Source organism: Belonocnema kinseyi, chromosome 7, assembly GCF_010883055.1.
Source record: "Belonocnema kinseyi isolate 2016_QV_RU_SX_M_011 chromosome 7, B_treatae_v1, whole genome shotgun sequence".
NCBI lineage: Eukaryota > Metazoa > Arthropoda > Insecta > Hymenoptera > Cynipidae > Belonocnema > Belonocnema kinseyi.
The window spans coordinates 94611604-94624819 of record NC_046663.1 but is presented as its reverse complement, the minus strand read 5'-3'; the positions used below and the strand labels follow the sequence as shown (position 1 = coordinate 94624819).

Genomic DNA, 13216 nt, shown 5'->3' with positions numbered 1-13216 from the left:
ACCTATATTCACCTATATAAGTTCACCTCTTTTTTGATAATTGATTAAGTTCTCTTAATTTTAACTCTGTCAAAACACAAATTTTCTTTCTATAAAGTATTAAATGCTAAAAAAATTCTGTAGAAAATGAGCCCTTGGTGAAGCCTATTTGTATATTTTTGAAGTAGATGTTTCAAGAAGTGTATATTTCAATGTTTTCAGCTTATGATTATAAATCTTGAAAATTACATAATCAAATGGCAAGGACTTGAAGCTGTAACGTTAAAGTTGAAAAAATTGCAATATTGTCTGTAGTAACCAAAATATTTTTATAGAATATATGAAACATATAATTATGAAGTTTATATGAAATTTCCTCAAAATATATATTTATTTAATTAATGTTTATTCTGATTTGCGTACAAATAAGATGTTTTCAAAATTTTCCAACTTTTTTGTGACAACTTTAATTCCTTGCAAGTCGATAAGTAAATTTTCAAGATTTTTAATCAGAAGCTTTTATGGTACTGTGGAAAATTAGCTTCAAAATGAGCCAAAGTACATTACAAAATAGTGATTATTAAGGAAGTTATTGAAAATTCAAGAAAACATTGAAATATACACTGTTCTTGCAATATCTACTTGAAAATGGACAAATAGGCTTTATCCTGTGCTCATTTTCTACAGAATTTTTAGAGCATTCAATCATTTAAAGAGAAAACGTTTTAGCTTTGACATATTTAAAATTAAGAGAATTTGATCAATCACCAAAAAACAGGTGAACTTAAACTTTTGAACGGTAGTGTATGTGTTACTGTTTTAAGTATGCCTTAAATTCATGGACTTTAGCGACAAATTTAAAAGTGGATTAATAATATTTGTAGTATTATTAATTTCTTTACTTTATTGAAACTGATAATACCAGTATTCTGAAGAATATTTTACATTGATAAAGTTTCGAAAAACCTTTACCATTGAGTAATTGCTTGGCCTTATTTAAACTCGCAAAATTGTTGAATTCCTAATCCTATTTTTTATACTCTGATTTAAATAAATTTGTTTACTTACCAGTTAATAATTTATAGATGATTAATTAAAGGGTTATTCAAATAATATGTAATTTTTTTGAAGCGGTTTAGGGTCAGAGTTACTTAAAAAAGGCGATACTTAAAATTAAACACTCTTAAAAAAGTTAAAGCTGAAACATTTCAAAACATGTTGGCAACCCTGGTGGAGATTTTTTTTATCAGACTGTACAACTTTTTTACAACTGTCATTTTTTGTTAAAACATGTGCTGTTTTGTAAAAATGTTTACAATTTAACAACAATAAATACTATTAAATATAAATAACTAATTTTCCCTGTATTTTCTTGTAGTAAAGTTAAACAATTAACAATAATATACAAGCTTCTACACTTGAAACATTTTTATAACTTTTTAATAACATTTTTTTTCTTTTTTTCAAAAATTTATAAGGTATTACAAAAAACTGTAGGATATCACATTTTGTGATTTTGTGTGTTGTATGCCATAAGATTATTTTTAATTTTAGGTCAATTATTGTAGGAAGTTAAAAATCTTCACAAAAGTTGAAATGTTGGGAAAATGTACTTAAAATTATGTTGTAAATACTAGTTGTTTATTGTAGATATATGCAAATTTAAACAACAACAAAAAACATAGATTTTTACCAGCAATACTTTTATAATCCGCATCAACGTTTCGACTTTAAACAAATATTACACTGATAAGAACTTTTGCTATTCCAATAAATCACACGCCAAACAGCAATTCCAGTTATGCAGAAATATATAAAAAAATACAAGGTACAAAATTCGCCCCAGTAATAAAAAAGCTGCGCTTACCTGTAATTTATTGCATTCATTTGTACATTCCTGTAAAATGGGGTTTAGGTTTTTGCACTTTTTGGTAAAAAAAATTTCCACCAGAGAATATAAAAACCGGGAACATAAGTTTTATTAGAAGGTGATCATATTTTTGATTGAAATGCACAAATTTAAATAATTAAAAAATGCCATATTTAAAATTCAGCTACATCATAATTAAAAGTTCTAACTTGAACAAGTGATACGTTCAAAATGTGTCCATTTGAGTTTTAAATCTTGCGACTTCTGAGTGTTCACATAAGCACAAGAATGTTATTTGTTCGTAACATCATGCAAATATTGCAGTTTGTATCGTATTATTTTCGGGTTACCTATTTCGGTACCACTTTTTAAATGATTTCTTATGAAAGAAGAATAAAATTAAAAATAGGCTACATTGCCAAATAGAGCTCAAAGAAAAAAAATATGTTTTCAATATTGTTTTAAAATTGGTGGTCGAAATTTAATTTAAAATTGATCAGAGAAGGCACTACTTATAGTAAAACTCAAGTTTTCATTATTGCAATAATTTTGGTAAATTCGGAAAAGTGATTTCTACTTCATCTACAGTCGCAGGGCATGAGTTTGTTTATTAGGTTACGGATTTATTCACTTAAATTCATTTACTAACATGTACTCAAATTTATTTCTAGTTAAATATGTAACTAGTTGAAAATCAATTTTTTAAAATAAAATTCAACTATTTTCTGAAAATCCATTTATTGTTGTTAAGAATTATAATTTAACAGAAAATTTAACGATTCTATTTTTGTTGGAGATTTTTGGTTTGTTTTGAAAACTCAACTATTTGGTTGAAAATCATTATTTTTTATTTATAAATTAAACTATTGGTTTTAAAATGTATGTACTATGTGAAAAATTGATCTTTTCTTGTTGAAAATTTAACTATTCCGTTAAAAATCCACGTAGTTTGTTAAAAATCGATTTTTTTTGGTAGAAAATTATCTTTTTCGTTTGAAAGTTAAACTTCGTGTTTAAAAATTCCTCTTTCCGGTTAAAAATTCAAGTATTCCAGTTAAATATAATTTTAGTTGAAAATTAATTTTTTCTGAAATATGAGCTATTTGATAGAAAACTTGTTTTTTCTTTTAATGAAAAGGAGTTTTATTGCAAAACATTGAACTATTTTTTGAAGATTTGTTTTTTTTTTTTTTTTTTTAAATTATTTTGTTTTTTAAACTGAAAATTTAACTATTATTCCAGTTGAATATTCCATAATTTTAGATAAAAAAAATCAGCTCTTTGGGCGAATATGCATTTTTGACAAAAAATTTAATATTCAATTTTGGGAGGAAAAATGACCTTTTTTTATTTGAAAATTTATATTTTTTGGTGGAAATCATTCTTTTTGTTTGAAAATTCAGCTCGCTGGTAAAAAATTCCATTATTCTAGTTGAAGATTCCTTACTTTGTTTGAAAAAGTAACTATTTTTTTTGAAATTTTTTCAAGTTATTTTTTTTAGGAAAGTAACTTTATTAACTGAAAATTTAACTTATTTCAATTAAATATTCTATAATTTTAGATGAAATTTCATCTCTTTGGTTGAGCATTCATTTTTTTACCAAAAATTTAATGATTCAGTTTTTGATTGAAAAATGTTCTTTTTCAGTTCAAAATTCAGCTTTTTGGTAGAAATAATTTTTCTTCATTGAAAATTCAGCTCGCTGGTCAAAAATTTTATTATTCTGGTTTAAAATTCAACTATTCTAGTTTAGGATTTTCAATATTAGTTGAAAATTCATCATTTTGTTTGAAAATTTAACTATTTTTTTGAAAATTAGTTGTTTTTTTTGTTGAAAGTTATACATTTTTTTTTAATAAAGTAACTTTTTTTAACTGAAAATGTAATTTATTTCAATTGCATATTCCATAATTTTATATGAAAATGCATCTCTGGTTAATCCTTCATTTTTTTTGACTAAAACTTTAATTATTCAGTTTTTGATTTAAAAATCATCTTTTTTAGTTGAAAATTCATCTTTTTTGATAGGAATTAATCTTCTTGGTTTAAAATTGATCTCGCTCGTCAAAAATTCAATTATTCTAGGTAAAGATTCATTATTTTAGTTGAAAATTCCTCACTTTGCTTGAAAAAGTAACTATTTTTTTTTTACATTTTTTTAAGTTATTACATTCTGATCAGAGAAGGTATCAGATTTGTGTAAAATTTGACCCCCTCCCCCCCCTCCACCAGTTTTGGTCAAATGTCCACGTTTTGGGACCCCCTGAATCCGAAAAACAGGTTTTTACTATTTTGTCTGTATATATGGCTGTCTGTATGTCTTTCTGTATGTATGTTTGTCTGTGAACATGATAATTTTTGAAAAAAATAATCTATTAGATTGCCCTTTGGTACACTCGTTTAATGTCCTAAACTAAAGGTCAAGTTCGTTAGCCAGCCATTTTGGATAACAATTCAAAAAGTGGGCACATTTAGAATATTTTTGAGACCACTTTTTTCAAAATTCAAAAATTCTCTGTACGGTTATTCATAGCATTTAAAAATTCGAACAATTTATCCTAATGACTTTTTTTCGAAAAATCAAAAATTACCAGAGTCAAGAGAAGAAAAATGTTGCTTTTTGAATTTTCTTAAAAAATCAAAAATTCAAATTTTCACAGCATACAAATTAATGAAAAATCAAAAAATTATATTTTTCGGCCAAACTGTGCAAAATACGGTAAAAGATGAATACACAAAAAATTGTGCATTTGAAAATTATCTACAAAATTTGTTATCCATCACTTTTTGATAGGATGCGTAGTTTTGGATTTAATCATGAAAAACGTCATTATCAGTAAAAAAAATCTGCCCGTTACGTGGGCACATTCTTATCATAACTTTTGTCTGTTAATTTCTTTTTCGTCTCGTGTGTGGGATTTCAAAAAATTTTACTTTTTATGTTTTTGATACTATTTTTTATGATTAAAACTAAAAACAGAACTATCAAAAAATTATTCATGACAATAAATCATCATCGGAGAAGGTATTAGATTTGTGTAAAATTTGACCCCTCTAGTTTTTGTCAAAAGGTCCACGTTTTAAGATTCCCTGAAACCGAAAAACAGGTTTTTACAAATGTGTCTATCTGTATATCTATCTGCCTATTATTATGTCTATTTGTGAGCACGATACTTTTGAAAAAAATCTATTAGATTGGCTTTTGCTACACTCTTTTAGTGTTCCAAGCTGAATGCCCAGTTCGTTAGTCAGACATTTTAGATAAAAATACTAAAAGTGAGCTCATTTTGAAAAAAATTTTAGTTTACACTTTTTCATGATTCAAAAATTCTGTGTACAGTTGTTCATAGTACTTGAAAAGAAAAATGTTACTTTTTGATAGCCCTACAAGATTATCATATCAGCTTTTTGATTTTTTTCTAAAAATTCAAATTTTGACCGCACAAAAACGAATAAAAAATAAAAATTGCATTTTGCGATCAAACTATGCAAGATATGGAAAAAAAATAATAAGAAAAACATTGTGCACCCAAAACATCTACAAATTTGTTATTAATCACTTTTTTATAGGACACGTAGTTTTCGTTTTATTTATATAAAAAAAAAAAAAAACATTGAACCTTCATTTTTTGACTAAAACTTTAATTATTCAGTTTTTGATTAAAAAATCATCTATTATACTCGAAAATTCATATTTTTTGGTAGAAATTAATCTTCTTGGTTGAAAATTGATCTCGCTGATCAAAAATTTAATTATTCTAGTTAAGAATTCATCATTTTAGTTGAAAATTCATCTTTCTGGTTTAAAATTCAAATATTCTAGTTTAGGACTTACAATTTGAGAATTCATCACTTTGCTTGAAAATAAAAATATTTTTTTAAAAGTAAGTTTTTTCTTAACGTGAAGCCTAATAATATATATAAATGCTTTTTTACAGATACATGAAGCACTTCCGCAACGTGTCAGGTCCTCACTTAGTCGTTGTTCCGAAAACCACCCTCGCCAATTGGATGAACGAGTTCAAGAAATGGTGTCCAACCTTAAGAACCGTTTACCTCATCGGAGACATCGACACGAGGAACACTTTCATCCGTGACGTAATGCTGCCAGGAGAATGGGACGTGTGTGTAACCTCCTACGAAATGGTTCTCCGTGAGAAGTGGGTATTCAAAAAATTTAACTGGCGCTACATGGTAGTCGACGAAGCACACAGACTGAAGAACGAGAAGTCGAAGCTCTCCGAAATACTCCGAGAATGCAAAACGGCAAATCGTCTTCTCCTGACCGGAACGCCCCTCCAAAATAATCTCCACGAATTGTGGTCTCTCCTCAATTTCCTTCTGCCCGATGTATTCAATAGTTCGGACGACTTTGACTCTTGGTTCAACACCAACAGCTTCTTGGGAGACAATTCCCTCGTTGAGAGATTGCACGCTGTCCTCAGACCTTTCCTTCTCCGACGTCTGAAATCCGAGGTAGAGAAGGGCCTAAAACCCAAGAAAGAAATGAAAGTTTACATTGGACTCAGCAAAATGCAAAGAGAGTGGTACACGAAAGTCCTGATGAAAGATATCGATATTGTGAATGGCGCTGGAAAAATCGAGAAAATGAGGCTTCAAAATATTCTCATGCAGTTGCGTAAATGTTGCAATCATCCGTATCTTTTTGATGGCGCTGAACCTGGACCCCCTTACACGACTGATCATCACTTGGTTCACAATTGCGGCAAACTCGTGATTCTTGACAAACTTTTGCCGAAACTCCAGGAACAGCAATCGAGGGTTTTGATTTTCAGTCAGATGACAAGAATGCTGGATATTTTGGAGGACTATTGTCACTGGAGATGCTTCAATTATTGCCGTCTGGATGGTAATACGGCTCACGAAGATCGTCAGCGTCAAATTAACGAGTTTAATGCTCCTGGCAGTGAGAAATTTCTTTTTATGTTGTCAACTCGAGCTGGTGGTTTGGGTATCAATTTGGCGACTGCTGATGTTGTTATTATTTATGACTCTGACTGGAATCCGCAAATGGATTTGCAGGTATTTATTGCTTTATATATATTATATAATAAAGTCGAGGAGTTGATCGCTCTTGAAATCTGGTGTACTATCGTTTGTGAAACCGTTTAGAAACTTCTGCGGTCGCAGACCTCGGACTCGTCACACTATTTGACACTTTTTTTTTTACCTTGGAGACTATTTTCTCACAATTATCCGCTAATGCCACTCTTTACATACTGGAAATTTTATTTTTTTCTCGAAAACTTTGAACCACGTACACCCCCTTTATAAGGGTCCGCAAGTTTTGACCCCCCCCCCCCCCCCCTCCATTCTTTCATCTTATTTATTTTTGCTGACAAAATTTGCTCGTAAATTTAATGATTGATTGATTACTTTTCTATCAAACAGTCGTATGTTTCACCAAAAAGATGAGCTTTCTACAAATTTTTAACAATTTTTTTAAGTTTTCAACCAAAAGGATGAATTTTCAACAAAGTATTTACATTTTCAGTTTAAAACTTCATTAAACAAAAATATGTATGTCCTGAAATATTATGTCTACAAAATTATTTGGTGGCTTTACTTTAATGTTTTCTAACTCTTGGTCTAACTCAGGCGTCTCCACAATCCACAGGTGCAGCGTGACCCAGGATTGCTCGAGCTTTTTCAAGATCTACCCATTTTTTTCGACGGAAAACTGAGAGGAAATTTATTACTCCTTTGAAAAAAAAATCCCAGTTGGAAGGGCTCGGAGAACCCTTTTTTCTGGTATAATTTGACAGAGCTTGAAATACAAAGTATTTTAACTAACCAATTGCCGATAATTGTTCACAAATAAATGTTTTCCATATTAATAATACTAAATAATAATAAAAAACTAATAATAATATAAATTAGTGGTCAAAAATAAATTCAAGGCGTTCAAAATTTAAAAGTTTTTTTTCAAATTGAGAGTCTGTAAATAAAATTATTTCAGAATAAAATTGACGAAAATAGAAAAAATTAAACACTTTAAAAATTAATTACTTAAAATTCAAAGGAATTGAAATTTGCCTTAGCGCTTTTAAATAAAAATAATTTTTAATTTGATACTACTTTGAAGTACACTGAATGTTTCAAAGTAAAAACTGCTTAAATTGTAGAATTTTTAATTTGTATTAGATTAAAAAAAATAATAAATAAAATTGATGTCATAATTTATCAATGATGAAGAATTAAGTTTCCGTAATTTTTACCCCTCAAAATGTAAAATTTAAAAATTATAAACCCTTAAAATTGAATTATTTCAAGAAACTATTTAAATAAAAAGTAATTTTGGATTTTGAATAGAAAAGTTTTGAAAAATGTTATCACAACCGAAAAATGGTAATTTATTAATTTTTTGTATTTGTTAGATATAATAATATAATTAATTATTAAGTCCATTTAACGATTTTTAAAACTTTTAATATTGAAAAATTTGTTATTATGGATTATAAAATTGATAATGGTTTTAATATTAGGTAATAGGAATTCAAGGACGCGTGAATTCCTTGCTAACTTTGTATTTATTTTTAAAATTAAATTTTGAATTATTTATTAACAAAACAATTTTTAGGGAATTTAAATTGTGTGTATAAAAAATTACACTTGCATTGAATATTTTATTTAACAATATTAAAATAAAGAAAACTAAACATTTATCATTTTATTTTATAATTCTCAATTTTAGCGTGAAGTTTCGAATAGAAATAAGGGTCTCTAGTTTAAGGGTTGTCAGCGCCAAAAAATAAGGTAAAGGGTTTTGGCAGTTATGGGTTAAAAATTAGTAGATTCGACCTATTGGCATTCCCATTGAAAAAAACGCAATTGAGGCGACCGAAATTATTTGCTCAGCCTTCGGAGAAGGTGCGGTGATATGTAAAACGTGTCAAAAGTGATTTCCGAGTTTTAACAATGATGATTTTTCAATTAGATTGCAAAAAGCATGCATCACCTATAATGCTCCTTTTCGGATGACATTGTCTTAACTGATGATTTTTGACGTTAAGTCCCCAGGGCCGCCACTTATTATACTATGTTTTAAAGTGTGAGGTTCGCCCTTTAAAAAATAAAATTCTAATTTCGGCAATAATTCGCCCAGTAAAAAATGCAAGTTTGGCCAATAGTTACAAGATATCAAAACAAAGGCACCGAATTGATTTCTAGATCTAATATTACGAACCCTAAAAAAAAAACTTTAAAAAAGTAGTTCCACTTTCAAGGAAGCAGTTTAATTTTCAACTTGCTAAGATGAATTTTCAACAAAAAATATAATAGTTGATATTTCAACAACAAAAGGTTGTAATTTAAAATAAAGAAAACAGTTGGGATGACCCACTAAAAAAACAATTTATCAACAGAATTCTTGGATAATAATTAAAAGAGATTAATTTTTCACGAAACAATTGCATTTCAAAAAAATGATTTTCTTTACCAAAAAAGACGAATTTTCGACATAATACATTAATTTTCAACCAAAGTTACAAATTCTTTACAAAATAGTTGAATTAAAAAAATAATAATTTGTAACCGCATCGTTGCATTTTCAATCCCCAAAAAATGGTTAATCAAGAAAGACAACAAATTTGATCAATTTGTTGAATATTCCAGCCAAAAAGGCAAATTTTCAACAAAGTGTTTCAATTTTATACTAATAAACTAATTCGATTTTCTACACAACAGTAAGATTTCTTACCAAACAAAAGGAATTCTTAACTTAAAATTTAATAGTAGACTTTACAGCAAAAAAGAAGGAACTTTGAACCAAACATTGCTGGATTTTCTTATTTGATTTTATTACTTTAGTTTGCATGTGAGTTGAGGAATCAGAAAAAAAGGGAATAGGGTGGCCTTCAATAAATAAATAGGAACTTGTATAATTTATAGACTGAAGAATAAAATAAATATTGAATTTCATTTTAATGCTTTTAAAATATTGGGTTAGAAAACTGGAATTTTTGTTTTGAAAAAAAAGTTAATTTTCAGTTGCACACTTTTTAAATTCGGACTACAAAAAGGTTTAATACTACTTTTTTCAAATTTGTGATGCGACTGTCATTTCAGATCACGCAATGAGGTCTGCATGAGGTTGTTAGTATATTTTGGCATTAAAGTATGTTATTATACACTTCTAATAAAGGAAACACGCATTTCACCGCTTGGCTGGAATTTTTATTGTTTAGAAATGTTTTGCTGTTGAAGATAACCTTGCAGTTCCATAAAAAATGCCCAAATATTTTTCAAAACGTCGCAGTTTCCTACCAAATATACATATTCGGTTAGTTTTTTCTTTGAATGCGATGAGAAATCTCCTAACTCTATCGAATGATCCGAGACAAATATTAAAGTTTCTAAATTGAAAAATGGCGCGGTTTTTCTGAAAAATTTTTAATGAATTTTCTCGAAAAGGCCACCTTAAAAATTTGCTTATAGATTTTCGATAATATGGACTTAGTATTGTTCAAGTTTGGCTTTCGGTAAACAATGTCTTCCTATTAAAAAAAAAAGTTACTTTTATCAAAAATTACCGAAAAAGGGAGTAAATATCAAGGGAAACAGTTTTTTCGAATTGAATTTCCTTTAAAAAAGTCTCTTTCATGTTTGTAATGTATGGAGGCACATCAATTTATATACTTATTTACTCATTTATTGGTGTTTCGTTTTTTTTATAAGTATACCTATTAATTGATGATGTGTCATATACTAAAAAAGTGGAAAAGGCTTTTTTTAAAAGAAATTCATTTCTAACCAACTTTCTTCCCTTAATATTTACTCCTTTCTTCGGTAATTTTCGAAAAAATTAACAGCTTTAATTTTTTTAAATGTTTTTTTAATAGGGAGAAATTGTTTGCAAAAAGCCAAACTTGTAGAATATGCGACCCATATTATCGACAATACAAAAAATGTAAAAGTGGCCTTTTGAAGAAAATTGATTTTCAAAATTTTCAGAAAAACCGTCGCCATTTCTCAATATTGAAAATTTTAGTATTTTTCAGATCATTCAATAGAGCTAAGAATTTCTCATTACATGAAGGGAAAGCTAACCGAATATGTACATTTGGCAAAAAAAAACTCCATAATTTTGAAAAATATTTTGGCAGTTTTTATGAAATTGGTAGGTTATCTTCAACAGCTCAACATTCCTGAAGAGAAAAAAATTGTCAGTCAAACGGTGAAACACGTGTTCCTGCATTTCAAGTATAGAATAGCATACTTTAATGGCAAAATATTCTGACAACCGCATGCAGACTTCATTACATGGTTTAAAATGGAATCAATCATACTATTTACACTATTTTTGTCTCGAAAGTGAACCCGAGGCCTGCAATTGTTGAAATCTTCGACATTTGTTTGAAATCTTTACATAATATTTGTAAGATCTTGGAAATATGTGTGAAATTTTTGTTATCAAATTAGAATGCAATTAATTATAATTATTTAATTAATTGTACAGGCGATGGATCGTGCTCATCGAATCGGTCAACAGAAGCAAGTACGCGTTTTCAGATTCATCACTGAAAACACGGTGGAAGAAAAAATCGTGGAACGTGCTGAAGTAAAGCTTCGATTGGACAAACTTGTCATTCAACAAGGCAGATTGGTTGATGCGAAACAGACGGCATTGAACAAGGACGAGATGCTCAATATAATCAGGCATGGTGCCAATGAAGTCTTCGCTTCCAAGGACAGTGCCATAACTGATGAAGATATCGACACGATTCTCCAGAAGGGAGAGAACAAAACCGAGGAGCTGAAGCAGAAGCTCGAAAGCTTGGGAGAGTCATCTCTCCGTAATTTTACGGTCGATGCGCCGACGGATTCCGTTTATCAATTCGAGGGTCAGGACTACCGAGAAAAGCAGAAGATTCTGGGCGTTGGTAACTGGATCGAACCGCCCAAACGTGAAAGGAAAGCTAATTATGCGGTAGATGCCTACTTCAGGGAAGCGCTCAGAGTTTCTGAGCCGAAGGCTCCGAAAGCACCACGACCTCCTAAACAGCCTATCGTCCAAGACTTCCAGTTCTTCCCGCCGAGACTTTTTGAACTTCTGGATCAAGAAATTTACTATTTTAGACAGACAGTTGGATACAAGGTTTTTTTTTTTTTACAATAAGTGTATTTCATTTGTTGTATATAAATTGGTTTAATCTGCAGCTTGAAAATTGGAACTCGAACTGGATTTTATTAAATAATTTTGTTTCGTTTTCGTGCGTAGGTTCCAAAGAATCCAGAATTAGGGTCTGACGCAGCGAGAATTCAGAAAGAGGAGCAGCGCAAGATAGACGACGCTCAACAACTTTCTGATGAGGAAATCGCAGAGAAGGAAAGCCTGCTTACGCAGGGTTTCACCAACTGGACAAAACGAGATTTCAATCAGTTTATAAAAGCAAATGAAAAGTATGGTCGCGATGATATTGAGAACATTGCAAAGGAAGTCGAAGGCAAAACGCCTGAAGAGGTGATGGAGTACTCGGCTGTATTCTGGGAACGTTGTCATGAACTTCAGGATATCGACAGGTTAGAATAACGAGCATTTCAAATTTAATAATTTAGATTTTAAACATTTACAAATTTCCACTGAACTCCCACGGGACCATCCGCAAAATATTACGTGACGCTATTTTTAGTAATTTTTGTTGCCTCTCTCTGGTGACAATAGGGTGTTCACAAAATAATGCGGCTTTAAGTTGAGATTTTTATAAACTATAACTCCCAAATAATTTGAATATCAAATTAAATCATATTTTTGTTTATTCAATAATTTGTAATAATTAATTAAAAGTTGAAAAAACGTCGATTATTAAAATGAAAACTGTGGCGCCCCCATAGTACAAACCATGTGGTGTGACGTGATAACCTTTGAAAGCCCCTGAAAATATATGATCAGTTTAATAAAAATAATTAATCATCAACGTTTTTTGTCTACATGATCAAAAATTGAAAAAATGTCTTGTTTTAATTCAATATCTTGGGGTATGTATCATGAAAAAAGTATTAAAATGAGGAATTTTCCTATTTTACAGTGACTTTTCAAACAGAATTACCCCCACAGAGTAAAAAACTAATATATTTACGTTAAAATTGAATTTTGATGTTCGAACTTTTGCATATGTTGGGAAAGATCTATTTTTATATATCAATAAATTTTGTATGGTGATTTTTAATTTATAATTTAGTAAAGCATAATACAGAATTTTTATGCTAAGAAACAAAGCATATTTTATATTTCTTTATCAAAAATAAATATAGTTTCTAACGCCACCTGGTAACAAAAATCTGAATTAGAAAGAATAGGTTCGATTTTAAAGATACACTTTAATTTGCGTATAAAAGTGTTTTA

At 29.4% G+C, this 13216-nt stretch overlaps 1 protein-coding gene across 1 annotated transcript in view; it reads left to right on the top strand.

Annotated features, from left to right (window-relative positions):
- LOC117176790 (chromatin-remodeling complex ATPase chain Iswi) overlaps window positions 1-13216 on the top strand; it is a 20586-nt gene that overhangs the window by 1756 nt on the left and 5614 nt on the right. The window contains exons 2-4 of the mRNA XM_033367090.1: window positions 5790-6894; window positions 11330-11968; window positions 12092-12393. Coding sequence (XP_033222981.1) covers window positions 5790-6894; window positions 11330-11968; window positions 12092-12393 — 2046 coding nt within the window. The remainder of the gene's footprint in view (window positions 1-5789; window positions 6895-11329; window positions 11969-12091; window positions 12394-13216) is intronic.